This window comes from Xenopus tropicalis, chromosome 9, assembly GCF_000004195.4.
Source record: "Xenopus tropicalis strain Nigerian chromosome 9, UCB_Xtro_10.0, whole genome shotgun sequence".
Classification (NCBI taxonomy): domain Eukaryota; kingdom Metazoa; phylum Chordata; class Amphibia; order Anura; family Pipidae; genus Xenopus; species Xenopus tropicalis.
Window position 1 is genome coordinate 73755452 of NC_030685.2, and position 27881 is coordinate 73783332.

Consider the following 27881-nt stretch of genomic DNA (forward strand, 5'->3'; position numbering starts at 1 on the left):
ACTTGGCCTTTACAACATCTCTACGGCCTCAGGTAGTGAAGCACCAATGTGAACTGTTACTGGTGCCATTTTGTTTCAATGGTGCCATCTTGCCTTGCTATAACTGCTACACCACACTCTTCCTTCTTGCAACATCTGCTTTTATAGGCAGAGAATAATAAATCTGAGTAAAAATTCTCCATTGGACCGCCTTCCCAAACAAAAATGCCTCCCTACTCTTCTGGCTGCTCTGAATGGCCCCTTTACGGGGGTGTCCAAATCAGTCAGCCCTGTTTGTATTCCCATAGACTGCTCTGTTTCCACAACCAATAACACTTATGCGACAAAGCTAAATGTAAGAATCATATTAATGCAATGTATAAACAAAATTTCTCTGTGTGCGCACACAAATTATCATTTTTCACCCCTTTAAAAACGGTGTTATTTTTGCCGTTTCAGCAAACAGTTTTAGTTAATCTGTTTCTAACAAAAGCTTAATTAAATAGATGCTTCAAAGCTGCTTCATGAAGAATTGGAGGATTTAATGTTTCACACAAATGGCTGGATATTTGGTTCTTTCTCTTACCCGTTGTACAACAAAATAATTGCTGTTTCCTGTTCTTCCTTTGCTGATATAAATATCCCGGCGACAGTAATTACAAAAGGATTAGCGAATAGTGTATGTGAGAAATGCACTAGCAACCCCCATGCACTACCTGGCTTGCATGTCACTTATGAGGAATTAGAGCATTACAGTTAATTCCAGAGCATTGCAAATATGATCATTTTACATCCAAAATTCAATTACCGGGCGCAACCGAAAAGGGAGGAAAGGGTTTATCTCGTTTTTTAATCGTCTTCATGCAGCTGGAAAGAGAAGTTTCATTTGTGAGCAGTGTTGGAAATCAAGCTGGGAGTGCAGTTTAGGCACGTTCAGCTCTAAAGTACAGGCCAGGGATCCCCAACCTCTTTTCCCTGTGAGCCACATTTAGCTATAAAAAAAGTTGGGGAGCAACATAAGCATTAAAAAAATCCTGTGGGGCACCCAATAAGGGCTGTGATTAGGATTTGGTAGCCCCATGTGGTCTGACAGCCTACAGAAGGCTTTGTGTGTCAGTAAACACTTCTTTGAAAAGTTTAAAGGGGAACTCCACCCAAACACAACTTGAGCTTTTTGACAAGTAAACATAATTTCAAGCACCTAGAAAACAAACAAATTGGACATTAATTCACTGGTCTCTGTAGAAACCTCAGCAAAATAAGAGGGGTAGTCTAGGTGCTCCAGCCCTCAGCTCAGGGGAGCAGATAAACTGTATAGAGAATGAAGAAAAGGAGGTACTGGGCACTCTGGGAACCCATAGGCAGGGAAACAAAAATAATAGTTAAAAATTTAAAAAACCTTTATTAAATATTCATCTCACAAAGCCTTACACTTTTTTACACGTTTTTGCTTTTACCAACTTTGCAATATACATCAATTAAAAATCTGCGGCTTCTTCATGATTTTTAATGTAATAATATGGTTTGAAGCAGTTGCCTAAGCCCCGCCCCCTGTTCCCCTGTTCACCTGTCCTCAGCCCTCAGCCTGCCTTCAGCCTGCATCCTCCCAATTCCACAATTCCCTGCACACGTGATGCCAATAAGGAAAGGAACATCACAGTGCAATGCATTGTGGGTTATGTAGGTCCTGCATGCTGTCTGTAAGCTGTGGGGAAGTTGTTACAATTTGTAACATCAATGTTTTAGTCCCTCCTCCCCTGCCAGGATTGCAAATGATGCAGAAAGAAAAAAACAGTTTTACAGCTGGATTCCAGCATATTAAAATGGTATTTATTCCTAATTTTTGAAGGGACAGATTACAGTGATAAATATATTAGCAGTTTGTGTGTTGTGCAGGGCTCTTTACCAAATGTTGGTTTGGGAGCTGCAGTTCCCCTTTAAGGCTAGCGGCTCCGGTTTTTACATTTTATGAGGCTTCCAAAGCAATAGTTGTGGGTGGGAAGAGTGAGGACATCTCCAGCATTTTATTCCCCTCCCTTGGGCCACTAAATCACCAAGGTGACAAAATGCAGCTAATTTTCCTGTGTGCCATTTCCTTAATAGGACAGGTAATAAATAACAGAATGCCACTAAAATTTCTGTAAAAAAAAATAAATGCAAAAAAAAGGCTCAGTGTGATTATTCATTTAATAATTTTTATTTCTGCATCAATTTAAATTTATCTCCCATTGGTCTTACTAAAACGTAGAGTAGTACAGGTATGGGATCCCTTATCTGGAAACCCATTATGCAGACATCTCCCATAGACTCCATTATAAGCAAATAATTCTAATTTTATTTTATTTTAAATTCCTTTTTCTCTGTGATAATAAAACAGTACCTGTACTTGATCCCAACTAAGATATAATTACCCCTTATTGGGGGCAGAACAGCCCTATTGGGTTTATTTAATGGTTAAATGATTCCCTTTTCTCTGTAATAATAAAACAGTACCTGTACTTGATCCCAACTAAGATATAATTACCCCTTATTGGGGGCAGAACAGCCCTATTGGGTTTATTTCATGGTTAAATGATTCCCTTTTCTCTGTAATAATAAAACAGTACCTGTACTTGATCCCAACTAAGATATAATTACCCCTTATTGGGGGCAGAACAGCCCTATTGGGTTTATTTAATGGTTAATTGATTCCCTTTTCTCTGTAATAATAAAACAGTACCTGTACTTGATCCCAACTAAGATATAATTACCCCTTATTGGGGCAGAACAGCCCTATTGGGTTTATTTAATGGTTAAATGATTCCCTTTTCTCTGTAATAATAAAACAGTACCTGTACTTGATCCCAACTAAGATATAATTACCCCTTATTGGGGGCAGAACAGTCCTATTGGGTTTATTTAATATTGAAATAATTTTTAGTAGACTTAAGGTATTGAGATCCAAATTACTGAAAGATTCTGGATAACAGGTCCCACATCTGTACAGTGAATTAGGAATGCATCAAATCCCTAATTTTTGGTTTTGCCAAATTCCAAACCTAATCTGAACCCCATTATTTACATGTTACATTTACAAAGAATTATCACAGTCAGTATCCAGAGTGTTATAGTCACATGACTAGGTTCAGATTCCATTTGGCTGAATACTCAAGGATAAGTAAACCTTTAAAATTAGCGAATGTAAATGGATAAGTGTACTAGGCAATGGATCCCTCACTCAATCTGTTCCAAAAAATCACAAGCAAGTGCACGGAAGAACCTTGAGCTAACGCCACCAGTAATTCCAGTGTTCCCATGGCAGCTGTGGGAAACTCTTGAACAAGATGCTGTAGCAGTAGGTGCAAATTCACATGTGGCTGCAATTACACTGAAATTGTGGGGGGAGAAACGTTGCATTGTGGGTATAAAACAAGGGTGAATTGCTTTAGAAATTGCTCTATATTCACAGTGGCTGTGTTCGTAAATGAGCCCCTTATTCCTTAGTGCACTAGAACCCCTGCCATAAAGCAAGTCAGAAAGTCAGATAACAAGACCTACTTTTTTATGAATATGGATTCATAAAATTGAGTATATATTTTTTTCCAAAACTGTAGTTCTTTACTCAGTAGTATGGAAATTGAACAGCTACTTGGATAATTTTTTTCACTTTACAGACATTGGCATGGCATGCAGATAGCACTGCTGCTATAATATGAGGACTGGGAGCTCCATAAGGTGGGACATACAATACAAACCATCAAGGACAAGTGTGTCAACTCATAGGCAATGTATTTAACATCTTAGTAAATAGGAAGCTCCTGTTTCCTGGGGCAGTAGTTTCTATTGCTGCTTTTCTCCCCAAAATAACTACGCGGATTAAAAACATCTGAGTGCCCTAATCCTAAAGGTGTTTATCCAGTGAGTATGAAGAACTAGGAAGAATAGATAAAGAACATGAAATCTCTGGCACGCTCATGTGCCGCTCTCTCGTTGCACTCGTTCTGTGAGAGATCTATTGCAGAAATGATTGTATCTAAAGAAGAGGAGTAGGAGGCTGAGATTATACTGAATGGGGATTGTGTTCTAGCAGCGGGGAGACATTTAGCTGTAAGCAGATGCTGTTTTGGTTATTGTTGGATACATAGTGGCAATGTGCTTTTTCAGCTTCAGCCTATTTGCATGCATCGCATTTCTCTTTAAAGAAACAGTGTTTTTCGTATTTAACTTTAGTAGCAGTTTTTATTACATTAGACCACACGGGGCTAATTCTTGACCAAAGGATAAATGCAGGCCGAGAATCAGCCCCTACACTCTCACCAGCCTTTTCTTGTGCCTGCACCCTGAGCCATTGCATCTGCCTGGGTACAGACACAGAGTAGATTTCAGTGTTTACTTGAGCATTTTCTAACCTCTATTTCAACTCAATAGCTGCCTTCCCGGACTAGTACCAGTAGAACATGGGTTACACTGTACTCTCTTACCCAGAATGGGCCTTCGCTAACTGTAAAAGGAAAGTGAGGGTGTTGAGCAACTACACCTCTCCTGCTATGCAGAAAAATGAAAACAGAGGGCGCCAGAGGTTCTTGCAAATAAAATAATAAGTGTTTATTGAACATCCACAGGGTTACTCACAATACAGCTCTCAGAGGCCAGTGGTACAGGCAACACATACAGAGTGTAATACAGACTAACACTCCTCTGCGGACAGACCTGGCAGGAATCTCACTTCACCTCTGCCACACACCCCGTAGTGGATCCCTCAGGGAATTCTCTATCCTGATTCCCTATTCACTGGGATCCCTACACTACAGGCAATGTAGCCTGGGAGAGATACCTCCAAAACTGCAAGTCTTATGTAGGAGCTCTGTGCCGACTTCACTGGGCCTGGGCCCATGCCCCGGGCTCAGAGCACACATCCACCCTGTTCCACAGGGGGAAGCAAACAGGAAGGTGCCACTCCTTTCCCAGCACTATACCAAAGTGAGGCAGGAAGTGGTCACCATCCCTGCTAGCCAATAGCACACATATGTTAATGAACTTAGATACATTCCCTTCCGCCCAGCAACTAAGGGAACTGAACATGTAGGGATTTAAAGCCATAGGGGCCATTTATGCCTATGGGTCCCTACAGTTTCTTCACCAAAATCCACCCCATATGCCTTGGCCGCCGCAATGGCTCCAGGTGCAGACACAGGAAAAAGGCTGGGCCATCGTAGGTGCTGATTCTACAAATATTCACTGAGGATCAGCCCTGTGTGGCATTAGCCTTAAATGTCTTTCTGTATATGTCCATCACCTTGTGTCCAGTCACCTTGCATTGTTCAACCATTCAATAATGTCCATGTCAATGTTATTAAAGCTAACTGTTGATTCCTATGGGTAACTGCACCTCTGACCTTTGTTATTGGGGCCTTAATGTTCTAGTTTAATTCAACTTTTTGTATTGTGTATATTGACTTATTTGGCATTTAACGAATGTAATTGCCAACATGTTTTTATCCACAATCTATAACATTTCAGCAACTGTAGTTGGAGTGATGAGGAGCATTGGATTTTGTACTTCATTATTAACCAGCATCCACAGGACCTTCCCAACAGAAGAGCTATATATATAGATATGCTGTCAAAGCATTTACCTCACAAAGCAAGACAGGAATTGGTGAGTATATTTTATATCCTAAGTAATATACAGTAAAATCCAGGCTTAAATGCACGATAATTTGTGTTTCAGCTCTGCTGTTGTTGATAGTCATTGATGATAGTGCATGCATGTCCCTTGCTCTATGGATACTTTCGACGTAGTTATGCTTCCTTGCACTTTCCCTAGGTCAACCATGAAAATCTCTATTATGCTCATCGTTTCGCTAAAGATCAAAGGGCGGCTTTGCTGGAAAGCTGGGCTCGATACAGGAAAGATTTTGTACTGAAAGCCATCATGACTATGGCTGAAGCCTGCTCTGCATATGAAACTGAAATCATTCTGGCAAATGATAGGAAAAAGCAACAGGAGATATGTACTGAACTCAATGAAAAGGTGGGTGATCTCCCCACGCATTCCCCCTCCCCAGTATTCTACCCGTCCCATAATCACGTGTCATTTAAATGTCCCATTCGTGAAACGCATATGAATTTATTTCTATCCGATTTCCATTCACACCAGTTGAAAGAGGCTTTAGTGAAGTCATACTATAGGTTTGGGATCGATTATCCGAAACCCGTTATCCACAAAGCTCTAAATTAGGGGTAGGCCATCTTCCATAGTGCAATTTTTTTTAAATTATTTTTCTCTGTGTTAATAAGAAAACAGTATCTTGAGTTTGATCCCATCTAATATATACTTAATCCTTATTGGAGGCGGAACAGTCTTACTGGGTTTAATTAATGTTTAATTGATTTTTAAGTAGACTTAAAGCATGGAGATCCAAATTATGTAAAAACCTGAAAAACTCCAGGTCCTGAGCATTCTGAATAGCAGGCCCCATACCTGCATTTTGAAGACATGTTTTGAACAATGATGATATGCTACAGACAAAAACCTACAGATGGAGCAAATGCTGTACACATGGCTCAACGTGACACAACATGGTATAGCATTCATTTTAATAGAAAGGGGCTGTTTGTGGTCTGTTTATAATATAGACTGACATAGTGGGATGTAGTGAGCTACCTGAGCCAAGAGTTATATAAAGTTAGCTCCATCTGTTTGTATGAGCCATAATTGGATCGCTTGAAGAATAAGGGACTCCCCCTAACATTTGTCATTTCAATTTTGCCATCGTTCTCTTCACACCCTCAGTATATAATCTTCTTCCATCTATTCTAAATAGCCAACCTCATTAATTGCCTCTATTTCTCAGTACTACAGTGTTACAGTAATACAGAAGGTACAAATGCTTGATTCAGGAAAGACACATCCTATATGTTTTTTCTTAACAATAAATAAAAACCCAGCCGTTTCCTAAAAATATCTTATTTTCAAAGAGAGAACAGAATGACTTTGCTGTGCGGCCTAATAACATGGTCTGGTTTTACACAGATTAGGGTATGTGTCTGGGCATGGCCAGTTGGATCAGGGGCTTAAATGTCCCATTTTTTTTATTTTTTATTTGAAAATGTTAGTAAATGCTTTAAAAGGAACATTATCCATAGACAGCAAAGCAATAGCTCAAGTAATGGCCTTTATTTATCAGTACAGTCACTTTCATTCTTTATAATGCATGTCTAAGCTAAGAGCAGGTACCTTTTTGAGGAATGGAACATCAGCCTGGGGTAACAGGTAAGCAAATAGAGTAACCTTACGACAGTGGTGGCCAGACCTTTCTCATTGGCGATCAATGGATGACCAGGTAATGTGGAAGTGTGGTGTGAATGCATATGTACGTGACGCAGCGTATGTACGCATTCACACAGCACTTCCACATCCCCGGCTTCATCGTGGTCCACCAGAAATCCACGCTGGATTGACTGGTGGACCGCAATCGATGTATTGGCCACCCCTGCCTTACGACTTGCAATTTGCAAATCATCTTCATTTTTTATTTTTTGTGGTTTTTCAGATTAAGCTATTTGTTCAGCAGCTCTCCAGTTTGGTATTTCAGAAACTATTCGGTTACTAGGGTCTTATTTACATCAGCAACCAGGAATTTGTTTGAACACGCCACTGGAATATGAATAGGTGAGGGATTGAATAGGAAGATAAACAATTAAAAATAGTAATAAATAATAGTAGCCTCACAGAGTGATTGTTCCTTTGGCTGCCGGGGTCAGTGACCCCTATTTGAAAGCTGGAAAGAGGCAGAAGAGGAAGGCAAATTATCCATAAAATATAGAAAAAATGAAGACCAATTGCAAAGTTGCTAGGAATAAGACGTTCTATAACATACTAAGTGTTAAATTAAAGGTGAACCACCCTTGGTTACACCTCCTTGCCACTCCCCTTAATATGGAGCCAACCATTCTCAGCTTCACGTTTGGGTTTGTTAACTCAGAAACAATCCAAATTTACAATTGTTTTTCTCATAAACCTTCTCTCATAAACCTTGCTTTTAATCAGGCATTATTTCCTTGCCTTTCTTTATCATCTGAAAATAGAAATGTTGCCACTATAGTCCCTTTCAGCAAGGATTTGCTGCTGTTTAATTGCCTCCAGAGGCACAGTTCAGTGATCGCTCCAATGTATGCGCAGATTTATTAACATCCCATTAAAACTTCTCATTATTTCTCATTATAAATGTGTAATTACAGAATGAAAAGAACCATGTAAGTGAAAAATCAAATATAATTGGAAAAAAGGCCTCAATTTATTATTACTAATTTTAATTCTTCATAAACTAGAATTTAGCCAATTTTCTCATAATTTTATGGAAATACCTGACAAAAATTCCTTAACAATTTTAAATCTGATTCATTATACTTGAGTAGCTTTGTTATAAGACAGTGATCCCCAACCAGTGGCTCAGGGGCAACATGTTGCTCCCCATACCCTTGGATATTGCTCTCAGTGCCCCCAAACCAGGTAGTTATTTTTTAAATTCCTGACTTGGGGCAAGTTTCGGTTGAATAAAAACAAGATTTCCTACCAAATAAAGCCCCTGTAAGCTGATAGTGTGCATAGAGGCCCCTAATAGCCAATCTTAGCCCTTATTTCGCACCTCCATGAACTTTTATGATGCTTGTGTTGCTCCCCAAGTCTTTTTACTTTTGACTGTGGTTCATGAGTAAGAAAGGTTGGGGACCCCTGTTATAAGGCATCAGCTTGGCATTAGGCTGAAAAAAATCACTTTGCTCTTATTATGTACAGTGTTACTAAATGGAGCACAGAGAGAGTATTTGCTCTGGGTCCCAACATCTTGGCAGTACAATGGATGTTTTATATTTTAGATCCACTATATGGACCAAGTATGGGGACCCCTGCCTGCCCAACTACTCTTTCCCAATAAGAATGAAATTGGTCCTCCCTTTGCTTTCTTTGGTCCTCCCTTTCCTTCTTAACAGCCCTAACAGCCTCTGCTCCTTTGAGAAGGCTTTTCACTAGATGTTGCAGTGTTGTTGGTGGGATGTTCTTCCATTCATGGGCACTGATGTTGGGGATCAGGTCACGGTCATCCTGGCACCCTGATTTATCTGAAAGTTGTTCCTTTGGGCTGAGATCAAGGCCAGTTAAGTTCTTCTGATCCGATCTATATAAGCCATAGGGAACTAGGTCAAGTGTTTTGTCCCCTGCCCAATGTGCTTAAAGCTATAAAGCATTAGGAATTGCCCAGTGTGCCATTACCCTTAAAGACAAAATAAAAATATTAATGTAGAATCCCAAAACAGTTCACAACTGTGCTCTGATTTGGTTGTGCCCTAGATATCACTATATACTACATGGCCAGTTCTTACAACATTTCAGTTGGTCTTCTGTGGGTCACTGACCCCGGCAACCCAAAATCTATTGCTCATTGAGGTTACAATTTAATTTTTATTGTTACTTTTTTTTTACTTAGCTTTCTATTGAGACTCATTCCTATTCATGTTCCAGTTTCTCTTTGGAATCACAGCCTGGTTTCTAGGGTAATTTGGATCCTAGCAATCATATAGCGCCTAAAATGCCAGAGTTGCTGAATATAAAGCTAAATCATTAAAAAAAAATCACAATTAGCAAAAAAATGAAGGCCAACCGCAAATTGTTTTAGAATAGCACTCTCCACAACATAATATAAGTTAATTTAGAGGTGAACAACCTGTTTAATTACATATTGACCACCATCCAGGGAACCTAATAGCTTAATAAGAAACAAATAGCCGTGGGGCCAAAATCAGCTTAACTTCTTTCTATTATAGAAGGAAAGTGTCAGTAATTTCATTCATTTACTCTCATTTTCCTTCTTGAATCAATTCCGCTGGAAGCCGTTTGCTTTCCCCAGGCTGCCATAAAGCATTCGGTATCAGACGCCTGTTGTCCAAACGTTTGATAAATGGAATATTTCTCTTTTTAATAGTAATTTTAATGACTTCTCCGTTGAAATGCACATGGATAAATCAGGTTTCCGTGAATATAATTACACTGTAGTTTAAAGATGATTTCTTATTCAGCGACTCTTTGAGACAGGTGTGTATTTATAATATGGTGTGTTTCATTGCAGACCAAAAAAATAAAAAAGTACAAAGTGAAATATCTATTTATAAAGCTGCAGCGTTAGTACTGATGCAGGGCTGTCCCCTCCCCCAGCGACACTCTAATTATACCCCTCAGTTATATACTTCAATTGACTTGACAGACTCTGCAGAAGTCTATGGGAAGAAGCTGCAGCAAGTCATCACTTATGTAGAGAGCAGTGTCACTATTTAGTTTTGCAAAACAAATCATTTTAAGAAATCTTATTTATGAACACAAGTGCAACATGCAATTGCCACAAGTTGACACAAAAACAAAGCCTGCATTGATGCTATTTGCACCCATGTACAACCCACTACCCTGCCTCTTCAGTCCCTGTGAAGTCACAGCCCCGCCTCTTTCCTGCCCCCATGGTGTCACTGTCCGCCCCCTGCCCCGTTGGGTCCTGCACACCCCAGTCCGACACTGCACATGAGTACAAACAGGCAGAGAGTATAATGGAATCATTTAGCTGCTGAATTTGGGTGCACTGACTGCACTCCTTCACCCAGGGTTGGACTGGGCTGCCGGGACACCGGGAAAATACCCGGTGAGCCCCAGCGGCCAAGACCCAACCCTATTGGCGCTTCTCCTGGCCGCCGATGTCCTCCCCTGACGCGTTTCACATATGTGCGTTCAGGGGGGTTAGGGGTGTGCGGCGGGGGCGCCTGCGAGGGACACAGCCAGAGGAGGCACCTTGGGGGGTGCAGGGCCCCTGGGGCGGTAGCCCCGATGGATCCTGCACCCCCCAGTTCGACCCTGCCTCACCTCAAACGTGTGTCAAACACACATGGAACAAAAAACACCCATGTGTAAGAGCTCTTGGTCAGACATGTAAGCTCACCATGTAGCAAGGAGCATGGCACCCATGATATTGGGTGCCAGTTCCAGACTGGGATTCAAAATATGCCCTGGTTTTTAAGTATTTAGAGGCCCAAACAGCCCCCCACCAGCCCACTAATTATAGGGTGACCAGATCACTTGAAAATTCAGGGACATGTCTAGAAAATCCAGTCAGCAGGGCTGAACTGATTGCTGTTTAATGTAAGGTAATCAGTGCTGTCCTGCAACATGTATTTTTTTAGACTTGTCCCTGAACTTTCAAGTGATCGGGTCAAATAACTAAATAGTGACTGTCTATATGGCATCTTACAGTAGCCCCAGAATCCACAGATTGCCAGTCCGGGCCTGTTGGGTGAATATATGGGTGGAGTGGGTGTTGCTTCAGGTGGGTTGTACCAGAAGCACCCGGATGCCTGTAGTTTTGGGTTGGCTTCTCTGCCTTAGTGGTCCCAACAACTTGCAGCAGTGCCAGTGTGCCTGTTCAGCCTGGTCTGATGAATTCTGTGCAGCTGCAAGAAGGGAACCAATATTACCTCTAGCTGTGCCCTCAGGCTTACACACAGAGCAACTTCTGGCGTACACAAAGAATTTCATGTGACAACATACAATTAAACATATATTACATATTCCAGGCCGCTGACCTTTCTGGGCACATACAGATCATTTTTCCACACAAAAGTGCGTACAAAATCTATTATTTGCACACATGGCCACAAAGAAATTAGAGGCAGCATTTAAAGGAAAACTATACCCGTATAAATACTTAACCAACAGTTTATGTCATGTTAAGTGGACTATTAAAGAATCTTACCAAACTGGAATATATATATCAGTAAATATTGGCCTTTTACATCTTTCCCTTGAGCCGCCATTTTGTGATGGGCTGTGTGCTCCCTCAGAGATCAGCTGACAGGAAATAATGTAGCTCTAACTGTAACAGGAAGTAATGGACAGAACTTTGTCCATTACTTCACTGGTGAGCTGACGTATATGTGCACTGTCAATCATATGATCCCAGGGGGCGGCCCTTAGTACTTAAAATGGCAGTTTTCTATTTAGGATTACCAAATAGCACATACTACTAAAAAAGTATATTTTTATGAAAATGGTTTATTTAGATGAAGCAGGGTTTTACAAATGGGCTGTTGCATGCAGCATAGTTTTATAGAGACCAATATTTTTTGGGGTGTCGTTGTCTTTTATGGGCACCCTGGAATTATTAACAAGCAATATTTCTTTGATTTAGTAACCAAAACTGCCTTACGCCAAGTGAATCGGACGCTAATGGCATTATTAAAGGCCCCCAACAGAAGTGACTCCATTACAACACAAAATCCAGAATTTGTAACCATATTAATGCAATTAGACAACATACTGTATTGTGCATCCATCATTTGCACTTTGCACACTGCACCACTTTCATAAATAAGGCTTTTGGACTTTAATTCAGCCTAGTACCCAACTGTATCTCATTAAAGTTGTATTTCTATTGTTCCTTTGTCATTTTCTGGTTATATGATGCAGCAGGCAAGCACAAGTGCTCCTTCCATGCCATTTATCCGGCAACATCTGTTCAGCTCCGCCCAGAGCGTCTGAGAGCCTCTCGTGTCAGTTTTAGCATTTATGCCAAGCTGGGAGAGAAATCTGTTGCCTTCTCATTGGGGAACCCATCAATACGGAAGGTATTTTCCCTGTCAACATCACACGACTGTAGTCAGACATGAAACGACTGAAGCCTGCTGAAACTTTACAGCTTATCAAAACATGACATCCTTTCATGTACGCTAATAATTCCGTAATTAAAACATTGTCTGCCTCCCACGTAGAATGGTTACATAATATGTATGTATATCTTTATTTATAAAGCGCTACTTATGTACGCAGCGCTGTACAGTAGAATACATTAATACAAACTGGGGGTTATAAGATAATAATAGATAAATACAAAGTATAACAATAAATACAGATAAATACAGTTCAAAGACAGTCAAAGACACAAGAGGATGGAGGTCCCTGCCCCATAGAGCTTACAATCTATATAATATAATCAAGGAGGGTTTTGTACCTTTTCCCACATCGTCTCACGAGGCATAAGAAGCGTCGGGTTTTTGGGAAACAGCAGCTAATGTTTGATAATAATCTTCATGGGGAAACATAGCAAAGGATGATAAATAAAAAGTGCAACTTTTAATGAGGAGCTGTACTCTGTTGGGCTTCAAGTATAGTTAAGAGTTATTTTGCACTGGGGGTATGAGAAAGACAATATTTCAGCATGCCTTATCCTACATTACTCACTGTGTGGAAATTCTGAAGGTGTCTATACAGTCAATTCCACAGGAAGAATAGAAAGAAGTGCTACAAAAATGATACTGACCAATAGCATTAGACCCAGTAATCACCTCCTTTACTTACCCATCAGCAGGGCTTTATGGTTCTGGGCCATGGGTTTTGGGTCGTTGGGGTTTTTCACATGACCATTACTGAACCAGGTTGAAGGAGTTTTGGCCAATAGGGATGGACTCTTGATCATTGGGAATGTGTTTGCCCTTCTATTGGGATACATACAGCAGTGTAAACCTTAAAAATAAAACAGCCCTGAAAATGGTTCTGCTTGACCTTCCCAATGACTTTGTTTTGTCCTATAATCCTCTTTGCCTACACCCATATCCCTTTTGCCAGCAAGGGCCATGTCAAGGCTTTGTACCTGGGTAAGTGCTTTGTACCCGGGTAAGTGCTTTGTACCCGGGTAAGTGCTTTGTACCCGGGTAAGTGCTTTGTACCCGGGTAAGTGCTTTGTACCTAGGTAAGTGCTTTGTAACTGGGTAAGTGCTTTGTACCTGGGTAAGTGCTTTGTACCTAGGTAACTGCTTTGTACCTGGGTAAGTGCTTTGTACCTTGGTAAGTGCTTTGTACCCGGGTAAGTGCTTTGTACCCGGGTAAGTGCTTTGTACCCGGGTAAGTGCTTTGTACCTGGGTAAGTGCTTTGTACCTAGGTAACTGCTTTGTACCTGGTTAAGTGCTTTGTACCCGGGCAACTGCTTTGTACCTGGGTAAGTGCTTTGTACCCGGGTAACTGCTTTGTACCTGGGTAAGTGCTTTGTACCTAGGTAACTGCTTTGTACCTGGGTAAGTGCTTTGTACCCGGGTAACTGCTTTGTACCTGGGTAAGTGCTTTGTACCCGGGTAACTGCTTTGTACCTGGGTAAGTGCTTTGTACCCGGGTAACTGCTTTGTACCTGGGTAAGTGCTTTGTACCCGCGTAACTGCTTTGTACCTGGGTAAGTGCTTTGTACCTAGGTAACTGCTTTATACCTGGGTAAGTGCTCTGTACCTAGGTAACTGCTTTGTACCTGGGTAAGTGCTTTGTACCCGGGTAACTGCTTTGTACCTGGGTAAGTGCTTTGTACCTGGGTAAGTGCTTTGTACCTGGGTAAGTGCTTTGTACCTGGGTAAGTGCTTTGTACCTGGGTAAGTGCTAAGGGAAGACTGGATTTATTTAGTCAGAGGGACACTGCTAGGAGGGTTAATGCAAATAGGGCCATGATTTATGCAAGTGGCCTTCCCCTATAAAGGCTGTCCTCATCAGGGCAACATGGCTGGAACACATATGTAATTATTAAAGGTACCTCTGCAGAATAACCTATGTCAGTATGTTTTACATTCATAGGAAACAAGCTGTAGAGAATCCCTATGTAGAAATAGGGTATATTGTCCCTTTAAACTGTGCACTGCTTGATGCCATTCTTGCATCCATTTGTGCAGTTGTATTTCATATTTTAAATCACTAGGAATTCAGCAGAATAATGTATAATTCATAGTAATTATCATTATAATTATCATTTGATTCATATAGAGAAAATGTGTAAATGGAAATTATACAGTCATCTAAAAAACACCGCAATTATTTCCTTTCAAAACTTAGGGTACAGAATGTAAAGTGAATTTTCTGTTATTTACAGATTATGTAGTAGAATCAGGGCTTTATTATGTTAAAGGCATCTTTTCAGGTTTTAATTAAAGGCACACTACCCTCGTTTGTTATTCTCACAGGAAACTCACAGAGATTCCTGTGATACTGGGGGCCCAGAGCTGATGCTGCACCCTAAAAACCAGCCCTGAAAATGGTTCTGCTTGACCTTCTCAATTACTTTGTTTGTCCCATAATCCTCTTTGCCTACTCCCATATCCCTTTTGGCAGCTGTAGTTAGTAGTGAAAGTCTTTCCTCTTTGGTTAAGATATTGGTATTGTGTGGATTATGTCTTGATTTTTATGGGGTACTTTATATTTCTAAATTACACTGTTTACAAATAATTCACTCTACCATTTAAAATGTTATTCTTGACCCAACAAATGTATTTTTAGCTGTAATATTGGTGTGTAGGCGCCATCTCAGTGCATTGTGCCTGAGCTTTCAGAAGGAGCCAGCGCTACACATTAGAACTGCTTTCAGCTAACCTATTGTTTCTCCTACTCCCATGTAACTGGAGGAGTCCCAAGCCGGACTTGGATTTCTTACTATTGAGTGCTATTCTGATACCTACTGGGAGCTGTTATGTTGCTCCCTTCCCATTGTTCTGCTGATCGGCTGCTGGGAGGGGGGTGGGGATATCACTCCAACTTGCAGCGCAGCAGTAAAGTGTGACTGAAGTTTATCAGACCACAGAAAACATGGATGTGGCACCCTGGGAAATGAAGAATATGGCTAGACCCATGTGAAATGTCCAAATTAAATATAAAAAAATCTGTTGGCGCTTTTGAAAAATGAATTTCAATGCAGGATTCTGCTGGAGAAGCTCTATTAACTGATGGGTTATAAAAAACATGTTTTTCTATGACAGTATTCCTTTAAAAGACCTAATAAGGCCCAGACCTTATTACTCTGCTCTTTTGTGCTCAGCTGAACTCACTTCTTACAATAAACACATCAGCACTTTCTATTGCTTGCCCCTAAGTGACTCCTCTCCCACAGATATCTGCATTCTCCATTAGGGTAAATAATCTGACTGGTGCCAGGCTGAGAGGCGCAGTTATAGGCAGAGTAATGAAGTAGGGATGGCTGCCTCTGTACTAGGGGAAAGGGAGAGACGCACTGTACCGTATAGAGTTCCTCAGGGGCATTTTCTGCTTCCCCTTTAGGATCCCTGTGTAGCTCTTCTCCCCTGGAAACATTTCTATTTCCAATGTTTTGGGAATACCCTAAATGGGGTTGTGAAAAATTTATATTACAAGGGCTAAAGCCATGGGCATACAGGAATTCAAGCCTCCCAAAGTGGTCCTGTAATGTATTGCTGCAGCGAGCTTATTAACACGGCTGGATACATTATAGGGCCACATTGGGGGACTTGTTTCATGTATGGCCTCTGCCTTTAGGTGTCATGTTTGGCTCCTGACAGCTGTGCAATACACAGGTATTGGACCTGTTATCCAGAATGCTGGGGACCCAGCAGGGGGTCCATGAATTGGATCTCCATACATTAAGTCTACAAACAATATCATTTACACATTAATTAAAACCAATAGGATTGTTTTGCCACTAATAAGGATGAATTAAATCAAGTACAAGGTACTGTTTTATTACTACAAAAAAAGGAAAAGGAAAGCCATTTTTAAAATTTAAATTTTTTTTATTTATTTTATTTTTATTATTTATATATTAAAAATAGAGTGTATGGGAGATGGCCTTTCTGTAATTCAGAGCCTTCTGGATAACAGGTTTCCAGATAACGAATCCCATACACTGTATTGCAGTGCGGGTACTGCTTATTTGGCAGCAAATTAATACTGCAAGACATGGAGCTCAGCAACAAAGTCGCATAGGGGAACACTGCCTGTCACGTGCTTCATTCCTGCTAGAAAGTGGCACCTAAAAAGGGGTCCTGTTAGACCCTTCAACTGCTTTCTCATGATAATTACAAAACATTTCTCCCCCCCAGCCTATTTAGAGCATGCCGTAGTGGTCAAATGCCAGGGATTGCCTTTCATCTGACTATTTTGACTGCAATAGTCCTCTAACATCTAACTGCTGCTTGGTTGCTATGGGTAACCGAGCTAGGCCATCTTTGTTCATAACCCAGATAAATACTTATACATATACTATACATGCATTTACCCCAGTGCTGGGAGGCAGCAATACTAAGCACCATGCCAGCTTATACACCTCTCCAGAACAACTTATATCACATTTTTTTGCGATGCGACTGTCCGATAAATGTACTGGAATGCATTTTCCCCTCCTTGTCACCGTGTCTGTTTGATTGCCTCCCAACATACTGTTCCAGGTCATGCAGTGGCGCGCACACCAAGAAGAAGCTGCGAGATTAGAATCTTCAATCGCTGCCAGGGAAAGGGAACGGGAAAAACAACGAGAGAGACAAGAGAGAGAGAGGGAGAGGACTCGCAGGGTGGATGAAAAGGAAAAAGTATGAAATTGATATTGTTTGTATCTGGTATATAACACATTTGGATCAAAAATGGCTGACCTGTTACCCTGATGCACTACAACTCTGAATGCGGGGAGTTGTAGTTTAACTTGGCTATGGGTTAAGGTGGCCATTCACGGGCAGGTTTCAGCTGCTGATTTGGGTCCTTAAGACCGACTCAGCAGCTTATCTGCCCATGTATGGGGCCCTCCGACAGGCCTCCCTGACTGGTATCTGGTCAAATATTGTCCAGGTGTTGATTGGCCAGGCTTGATTTATTGTCAGATTGGGGACCGCATCAGCTCATGGATGTAGTTCTCACTCCGACTTTTCCTATCCCCTTCATTGCAATGCGATCGTTTGGCCCTAGGGTATCGTATTAGTGCGATATCTCCTATATCTGGGGAAAGATTTGCTCATAAATCTTACCCTGTATAGCCGCCTTAAGTTATATCTTGATAATTCTTATTAAAATCTAATTATCCCCATCCAGTGATGTATATGTTGGTTTAGCAGCCTCATTCCAAGGGGAACAGAGCCACCGCTCCCCCCTGTTTGCCACTGCATTGCCTTCTGAATCCCTCTGAGTGTGTGTGTGAGTTTGCTGCGGAGCTAGAGAGCCTGCGGGGAGTCACAGTGCTGCAGAGAGACACAGAGACACGTGGGTCTGCACTGCAGCACATTCTTATCCCACTAGAGCACTTCTGTGTGTTTCCTCCTGGCTCTCGCCACTGATCTCTGTGTATTTCCATGTGAGGCAGAATAAGTGGAGCTGCTTCATGGGGTAATGCTCATCAGAGGGTGAAAATAGAGCACGCCAGAGGGGAGAGTCACAGCTCTCTGATCACTTGCATGAGTCCATTTATTAAAGGTCTGTAACAAGATTTATATTCCCACATTATGTATATAGACTCTTATCTTCCATACAGATACCTATAAGAGCATTCATGTACACTATAGTTCCTTCATTATTCACATTTGATGAACATTAGCCTCCAATCAGTATGTCCCAGAATGTAAACTGGACAATAGTGTTCTGACTACCAAAGTGACTACTCAAACCGTTCCCTAAAAAATAAGTCCTTTGCCCCTATGTGCGCTCATTTACTCTAGGGTCCATTTCAGCCCTCTGCTGGGCAATGACTGTTGCCATCTTGTACTACTGTGCAGGTGTCAAGGCCTGGCTCAAGGGCAATGCAAGTGAGACAGTCACCATAGGCTGTGAGTTTTAGAGGGTCCCGTTTAACTTCTTTAGAGAGGACTAAGAGGTCCACTATGAAATGTTTGGCCACTTTTAATTTATTTTATGATACCATCAGTTGGCAGGAGAGAGAAAGACAAGTGGAGTGTTGGATGGAGCAAAAGTTTGTGGTACTGCAGTGCTCATTATCTATTTTCCTCCATAATCTTACTGTCATCTCTCAGTATAATGCAGTTCTCATTATCCATTTTCCTCTGTAATCCTCCTGACATCTGTATAATGCAGTGCAGTGCTCAGTATCCTTTTTTCTGAAGTGACCTTAATGCCATGCCTGGGGTTAAAATAGAGCTTTAAATTCATTTTCTGTAGTGATCTTAATGTCAGCTATCAACTTAATGTAGTGCTGGTCCTTTAATCCTTTTTCTGCAGTGGCCTTACTGGCACTCCTGCGTCTTATTATCCATTTTCTGCAGTGATCTTTCTGGCACTCCTGGGGTTAATGTGGTTCTTATTATCCATTTTCTGCAGTGATCTTTCTGGCACTCCTGGGGTTAATGTGGTTCTTATTATCCATTTTCTGCAGTGATCTTTCTGGCACTCCTGGGGTTAATGTGGTTCTTATTATCCATTTTCTGCGGTGATCTTTCTGGAATGTCTGGTGTTGCAGTGCTCTGAATCAGTTTACTTAGGTGGCATATGTGGGTCATTATTGTTAAAAGGAGTGCTGGGGGTGTTAGAGGGCTTGTCTTGCCATTTTCAGTGCTTATCGCCTAACAACCTCCCTCTCCCCTAAGATTTACAGATGCTGAGTATTGTATTCTGCTGAAACCTAAATTGACGAATATGCTGCTTCTTTGAAAGCTTTTTACTTTTTTTTGAGTAAAAGCTTTTTACTTACATTTTTAAAGCAGGCAGTTTGCTGAGTCAGTAGAATGATCCCCGACTGTTTCCTTGTGGGTGCCGGGTCACGTTCTGGGCTGTTTTACCCATATTTTTTGTTTGTTTGTTTAGTAGAAATAATATCATGAATAAAAATATGGTATGAAGCAAAGCGGGGTACTTGGGCAAGACAGCAGCAAAATAATCGCCTTTGCAGCAGGAAACAACGGGAAGATATTGTATCTGCTGGGATTTCACTGAGCGCCGCTCGTCACGCAGGTTCAGGCACATTTTAAGTTTTGATTTTCTCTTCGCCTCACGCGACAGATACAAAAGTACAAGGCTGAGAAACAACAGGCGTGGGAAGAACTCCAAAAGCGAGATCTGCAGCGCCTGGAGCAGCTCAGGAAAATAATGGCCCAACAAGCTGAAAAAGACAAAGAAAGGTAAGCAGTAGGTCTTAAAGGAATAGTTCAGTGTAAAAATGAAACCGGGTAAAATAGACAAAAAATATTTGTAACATAGTTAGTTAGGCAAAAATGTAATCTATAAGGGCTGGAGTGAGGAGATGTCTACATAATAGCCAGAACACTACTTCCTGCTTTCAGCTCTGTAACCTCTTAGTTAGTCAGTGACTGGGGCGCACATGGGACATAACTGTTCAGTTAGTTTGTGTGCATGCAGGTCTGATTCCAAAGCAAACTAACTGAACAGTTATGTCCCATATGCCCCAACTAAAGTCACTGACTAACTAAGAGGTTAGAGAGCTGAAAGCAAGAAGTAGTGTTCTGGCTATTATATTAGACATCTGCTCACTCCAACCTTTATAGATTAAATTTTTCCGTAACTAACCATATTGAAAACATTTTGTATTTTGCGCAGTCTGTCTATATTACCCAGTTTAATTTTTACTCTGAACTGCTTTTGTAAAGGGATAGTCACCACCCAATAGTGTCTCCTGTTTCATAACCTCACAGAGTGGGTAGTAGATCACTAGTACAGTATCACAGTAGCTAAATGGTAGCAGCAGACCTGTAAATACTATCATTTGATTGGTTGCTGTGGGTTACTAGACCTGCAGCATAGTTTGCTATTTTACACAGACTTTTCTCTCCCCTGGCTTCCAATTTAAAGGGGAAGTTCACCTTGAAATACATTTTATGTATAAAGTAGACAGTGGAAAACTTGGACTTGAAGTGCCCAGGGTCCAACCCAAGGTCTTAATTGGCAGCAGGGAAGCTTTACTGTCTGTGCTGCTCTTCAGGGCTTTTACAGCAGCAGCCCAATACATGGCTCACTAAGGATATACCTTGGAACTTTCACATGCAGCAGAACATTGATATATGGTTATAATATATATAAATATATATATATATATATATATATATACAGTATATATATATAAAGATTTATTATTTCACTGGTCCCTTTTAAAACCTACTCAGCTTGCTGCTTGCCGTAATTAGTAGGAATTTATGACAAGGAACAAGTTAAAATTAAGAAAAATCAGCTTTTTATATTTAATATTTGATGTTGCAAGAGAACGAAGAGTTGCACGAGGCTGCGAGATTGGTATTGATCCTTTATGCTCCAGTAAGCAGAGCTACATGCACAGTCCTTGCCCTGTGTAAGCAGAGATTTATAGTGGCGCGTTCCTATGTGGGCAGCTTGTATCCCTCCTGGGGGACAGAGCTTGCACTTAATAATGGGAACTAATGCAGGGCAGTTTTTAAAGGGAACTCACTAATAAAACGTTTAATGTCTTGGAAACAATGAAAGTGACTATAGGGCTGATTTATATGCCAGAGTGCAACACTTAAACGCTATTCACATAGGTACCTGTGTCTATACATGTGAGCTCTGCCTAATGCTGGCTCGGCCTGCTTTCATCAGTTGCACACAGATGCTTGTAAGATGCAAATCCTTCAACATTAGATGTGTCCTGAAGCTTTCATTAATACCGTATATATATATATATATATATAATTTTTTTTTTTAATCACAAAATGACTTGTCTTCACAATCACAGTGATTTTTGCCAACATAAATCCTGTAAACACAAAAATAACTTTGTAATTACAAAAATAATCATTTGAACACAAATATTCTTTTGTATTTACAAAATGAATGTATGTATGTATGTATAACTTTATTTATAAAGCGCCACAAGGGTACGCAGCGCTGGACAATCTTACAGAATACAAAATTACACACAGGGAGGACAAGTGATATAATAAATAAATACAATAAATATATATATATAAGTGCCATGTGGTATGAGACACAGTAGGAAGGAGGTCCCTTCCCCGTAGAGCTTACAATCTAAGTGGTTAAATATATATAAATACAGTAGGGCTCATTTACAATTGCTAGGTGCAGCACTCGCTCGGTGCAAAACTGAGTACAAAATTGTGCAAAAGAAAAAAAATCAGTTCATGGTGGTGCTTGCACCTAAATGTTCCTGCAGGTACTGAATCGCACACAAAGGAGTTACTGATGGTGCAGACTCTGGCAAACCCCTATCGGCGATTACACAACCTGCCCCAGATGTATTAAATGTATTTCAAGTTTTGTTACTTTGTCCATAGGGTAGCACTCTGCTTCAAACAATCTCTACCCAGGTGCACGGTAAAAAACATAGAATCCACAAAAAGACCAGCAACACCGGGATTTTTTAGTGAAAAACCAAATGTGTATTTAGTAGGAACATACAGCCAACATTACGTTTCGGTCCCAGTTGGGACCTTTATCTTTTGGTTTTTCACTAAAAAATCCTGAAGTTGCTGGTCTTTTTGTGGATAATATATATATATATAGAGTGAGAGAGACTATAGGGATTATTTCCATGTTCCCAGACAAAAGCGTGCCCCTTAGCACTTGGGACCATGGTCGGGCTGCACTCTGCATCTAGCTCCAGATGAAGAATCCAGCTGTAGGTGCAGCATACCTGGTAAGGCAGCCCTGCCCTTATGGCAGATATTATGTACTGAGCTCAGCTGCAGCCGCCACTCCCTAGCTTGTACGTCTGAATGACACGCAAGGTAGTTGGCTTAGGGTTGCCACTTAGAACGGCTGGAATGTGGCAATCACTGCCATATATGTCATAGCCCCCCCCCCCCTTGTGCCCACCCCTAAACATTACTGCACTCACGCCCTGGCATCACTGCTCACCCCCTCCCCAAAATCCCTGCCCCGTTCCACCACAACCAAAAGGTGGTAACCCTAGGAGAGAGGGGTGATGCCAGTGTGCCAGCCCCTGCACACCCTCATGAATACAACACTGTCCAAAATGGAGCGTAGAGACCTGTGTCAGTTCAGAAGAGTGCAGGGTGCAAGTGTGCAAGAAAGCATGGTGGTTTGCAACTTTTTTTTTTTGCATTTTTCACCCTGTCAATAGCCTCTTATAGGCTCCAATAATATATATATTGTTGTGTGCACACAATAGAATATCTGCTTATTCTTTTCTGCCTCTCTAAAGAACAGCCCTAGGTATAGTTTTCCTTTAAAGGGAGAGTATTCATGTTTTTCTTCCATTACATTTCCTATATGGGGCACAACCCCTCATTTGATGACCTCCAGTGTAATCTTATCCTGTGTTATTATCTATCCCAGAGTTGTGTACAGGCAGCAGCTGTTGGAGAAACGCCTTTTGGAAAAGAAAGAGTCGGCCTGGCTAGAGGAACAAGAAGAGGAAGAGCGGCAGAGACGGCTAGAGGCCTTGCGCCAACAGGTATCCTACCCTGAGCCATATGTCTCCCAGTAATGAGAGGCTGTCTGCAATAATGATTTGTGCAAATGAATTCAATCTTCCATTCCCCGCCATTCAGAGCTAAAAGTGTTTGAGGCCTGCAGTCACTTGGGTCCCGTAAAGAGCTTGAACGGAAATCATCAAAGAGCTCTCCGGTGTCAGAAAGGGTTTAATGTATTAAGAGTTAAGTAACGGCACAACTCCCTTCTGGTGCAGCTCTGTAAATTATGTCTGTAGCATAATGCAAATGCATTAATGCCTGACCTTTTGCAAAGATTTCCTAATGAGTGCTTTATTGTAAATGACACCACTGGTATTTCAGCTTCTAAGCATGGGGGAGATGGCGGTGAGCCTTTCATACAGGGACTGTACTTGTACTTTGTATGCAGCCTCCATGTCTTACGCTAAGTTAAAGTCACTGTGTAGACACAAGCATTTGCCATAACTGCCCCTTACTACATGTACAAGCTTCCTACAATGGCCATCCCTGATGTATAAATACACACATTATTTTTATCTGCCCTTAAACAGACTAAAATAAAGATGGCCTATTGAGTTTTACACTGTATAGTGCCACCTGCTGGTGGAACGTAGAATAACAGATACACTTTTCACTATAATACAGGCAGCTCCCAGACTCCCATGGTGTCTCAAGAATTCCAATCATTTTCCTGCTATGTATTTACAGGTCGCAGTAATTGCAGAATTTGATCCAGTCAGAATGATGGGTGACACTAAAGCCTCCAAGGCCAGGCTGGGCATCGGGGTTGAAGAAGAATTCTTACTCCAGAGGCCGCTCTTTGAGTTGCATACATACAGTGAGCAACAGGTAAATACTTTTATTTACTCGCAAGGTAAATAATGAGCTATCAAAGATATAGTGAAGCTTGCAGCACACACGGACACCCCCTCATACCTACAGAAATGAAAAATTAAAAAGAAGCTAAACCTAAAAGCTTTTTCGATTTATACTATGTTTCTGTTTTTATTGGTTTTTGGAATATTAGCACTTTTAGACTGCAAGGCTTTTGGCTCGGTAGCTCCCTCTGAAAGTCACCAACCAAGGGACTATACAGGAGGTTTAGAAACAGTAATGAAAGGCGTGGCTTAAATAGCCAGTTCCAGTAATTATAGGGTATGGCCACATAATTGTGGCTATATCATATAACTCAGATAAAGGCAGCATTGGGCAAAGCTGGGGCCTGTAGTGTAACAGTGTGGTAGCGGTGTAATGGCTAAAACATGCCTGAATGAAAACACTGGTGGGTTTATGGCTCAACTAACTGTCTCAGGGTGAGCTCCCAGGAATATCTCGAACAACAAACAAAGCATTTGGCCTATATTTCACCCTAGGGGCAATGGTACACAGGCCAATCACTATAATATAAATACTGCACAGTGACTTCTATTTGGAAATACTGATGATTTGCATGGGATATTGCCTTAATGATCTGAGTGATAGAAATCAATGAGCACTTTTGTTAATCAGACACACATTCACCTCTACTGATGTTTAGTGCACCAAGGCCTAGTTCAGGGTATATATGGCATTATGTGTATTCCCTGTGATGGGGGCATCGCTATGTTGGGTGAGTTTATATGCAGGTTGCAGTGACACTATGGGACTCAGTGCCCTCAGCTTGCACAGGCCTCTAGGTGGCAGTGTTGGGCATGTGAATTTTGTTTATGCAGGTCCAGACTGCAGCATTCCACTATACAGGAGTTTAAGCATTTGTACTGTACCAGCCAGTCAGTTGGATCCAAACAGTAATTATAGATTGCCCATGTACAAGCACATATGGAGCCATTCTGCCCCCTGAGTTGGCATAGCCAAGCTGCTGCCTGCCCTACACTCTACTCATTGCCCTGTGGAGGGTTCAGATGATGCTGGGGCTGGCCAGGGGGCAGTACTTGTTTTACTGTTGTAGGGAATCATATCACATCCAGTCTCAGCAGTAACAGCTCAATGTCCTTCTAAAAGAAGAAGCTTTACAGTTCCATGAGAATAGGGCATCTGTTGGTGGCAATGAGACACCCCAGCAATGAGACACCCCTGAAGGCCTGCTGTCAGCTGTAAGGTGATTTACTTCATTGCATAGAAACTTCCTTTACACAAACTTTCCTAGTTGGTTTTATTTAATTTACTTTCTGAACCACAAAGCTTGCCCTTTAAATTGGCTGCCCTTTAAATTGGCTGCTGTTTAGCCTTCTGTGTTTAAGCGTTGTACCGGCCACCCTAGCTGTTCCCCTCGGCGTTTCTGTCTGTCGGCCAGTGTCCTTTCAGCTTGGTTGCTTTTGCACAATTGCCCAAAGCTCTGTTTAGCTGAGTAGCTTTTTATCATTACGAGTGTCAGCTCAGCCGCCTTTCAGCCAAATTCTGTGTAGCCAAGCGCATTTGTTGTTTTGTAGCCTGGCAGTGTCTGAGCTCCACCGAGTGGGTGCCCTTGTAGTTCTGCTCCCATTGTGCTTTATATTGTACTGGTGCCTATTGCTCTGCGCTCATCACTTTTATATAGGCTCTGCACACTGGGCTGGAGACCCATATCTGGGCAGCCATATACCACTTTGAGAAGATGCTTCCCCCCCCCCCCCAATACCTCCAAGATATGGATCTAGGATCCCCTATTTAGTTATGCCTGAGCGCAAGTTCACAAGCACTTAATTGAATCACTTAGTATTTACATAGCACGTGTTTGGGATATTGTTGTGGTCTGTACCCCTCACTGGTACCCCCATAGCCCACCCCTCTCGTATACAGCAGTGCTGAATGTAGGGAGCCCTCTATGCATTGGATACCATGGTGCTCACCATGGAGATTTGTGCCTGTGGATTGCCCGTTGCCCTAGGGCATGTCACCTGTGTCCTATGGGGATGAGCCATGTTTCCTATTGAATGAACAGAGCCCTCCAACCAAATCCTTTATTTCTCAATGAAGAAAGAATTGTCTTGTTTCTGCAGATCATCTCCGACCCCAGAATTCGCATAGAGATGGCTCTCAGAGAGGCGGGCCTCCATCAGTCTGCATACGCAAAGAAAATCCTGCCACACATATCACCTCCTAAACCACCAAGGAGAGATATGGAATCCACTGTATTTAAGAAATAAACCATAAATAACCATGCACAGATTGAGCTCTTCTATCACCGCATTTGCCATTATAGGGGCTGATGGCTGCTTCTGTTCAGCTTTGGGAACACTACAGTGCACCTTTTCATTTTGGGTAAGAAAACATGTGGGTCTGTCGTTTTCAGCTCTCCCCAGCTGGTTGTATATAAACACTGGCAAATACACAGCAGTTGGATGCTACACACTACTGCCCCCTCAGGTAGCAGATGATAATGCAAGTGATGACAATACAGAGAATATGTAGAACCAGCCTGACTGTGCAAAAAGTGAAACACATCTGTAGGGTAAAGTGTATGGGCAAATTAGGGATTCCATTTAGTTTTCTGTGTGTTTAATCTTTAGTTGAGGATTCTGTATATATAATGCAAAGATGTCTTTAAGCAAGGTAAGGCCAAAACACCTTCAACTGGAAATTTGTCCAGAAAGGCAAAGTAAGTACAATTTTCTATTGGTAGGCTTTATGGAGGGGTTTTCCCCCTTTATTTAAACCATGCAGCTTTTCTTTTCAAGTATGACATATCCCATGGCTGTAAAATACTTACTGTTGCTCAGTAACCCACCAGACTACTGGGACACATGTAAGTACCTTTAGTACAGTAGGTGGATGAATGTGACTTTGTCACCACACAAGTGACACAACCTGCCCAATCCTCCCAGAACCAGCTTCTGTATTATGAAAATAACTGGCACACACACAAGGGTCACTGATATTTTGTATTTTGCATTCAAGCACACTGTAAGTTCAGTGCTGGATACAGTAACACGTAACAAATATAAAAATGTAAGTAACAAACATTCAATATTACAGTACAAACCTTAAAGCATCCAATTTGGGTAATTGGCTGCCCCCCCGGGCAGAAAATAAATTAAGAATAGATCAAGATTGCACCTGACATCATTGGATTGTGATATTACATAAATATTTTAATACTAATAATAACAATATAAAATGTATATTATAGGACATGAATTGTAGATAAGATGAATGTAACGTGAGCAATTCCTTCTGGCACCAAGTCTGTCTCTAGCTGGTGCTGCCACTACCTGGATATACACTTGCCATTTAATTTCCATCAACCAATATGGCCACACGTGAATGTTCTAACTGCCATGATCTGATTGGTGGGACCCTAAAACAAACAGTTGGTTTGCAGGGAATCATCAGGGAGGTGTGACACCTCCCTCTCCCCACATGCATCAATGGACGGCATTGCTCAACTAGACTTTATATACTGCATAATGTACCCCCTATTGTAAAATATAAGGATAGAGGTATTCTGTGACCATATAAAAGCATGAGGCCGAAGGGCGAGTGCTTTTATACAGGTCACGTAATGCAGAGGTGACCTCTAACATCCTGATATTTTACACCAGGGGTACTAATTAAATACACACGTTTAAGTGAGTCATGTGACAGAAATTATGTCACTAAGCACCATTTGATGACATCACTAAGCACCGTTTATACAGGATAGTCATGGCTTTTGTGTATTATATTACTATATTTTATGAAATGTAATCATTGTTTTGATAACGAATCAGAGTAAGTCCTGTTTTAACTACTGATT

The 27881-nt window shown here is 41.4% G+C and overlaps 1 protein-coding gene across 2 annotated transcripts in view; it reads left to right on the forward strand.

The window, feature by feature from the left end:
• The window catches only part of ccdc148 (coiled-coil domain containing 148), a 91345-nt gene extending 65035 nt beyond the window's left edge, over window positions 1-26310 (forward strand). For both annotated transcript variants that reach the window (XM_004917688.4, XM_002933269.5), the window contains 7 exons: window positions 5479-5617; window positions 5786-5992; window positions 17219-17359; window positions 19767-19885; window positions 23052-23169; window positions 23876-24016; window positions 26146-26310. In XM_004917688.4, the coding sequence (XP_004917745.1) occupies window positions 5479-5617; window positions 5786-5992; window positions 17219-17359; window positions 19767-19885; window positions 23052-23169; window positions 23876-24016; window positions 26146-26292 (1012 nt within the window). In that variant the 3' untranslated portion in view covers window positions 26293-26310. The remainder of the gene's footprint in view (window positions 1-5478; window positions 5618-5785; window positions 5993-17218; window positions 17360-19766; window positions 19886-23051; window positions 23170-23875; window positions 24017-26145) is intronic.
• The last annotated feature ends 1571 nt before the right edge of the window (window positions 26311-27881 follow it).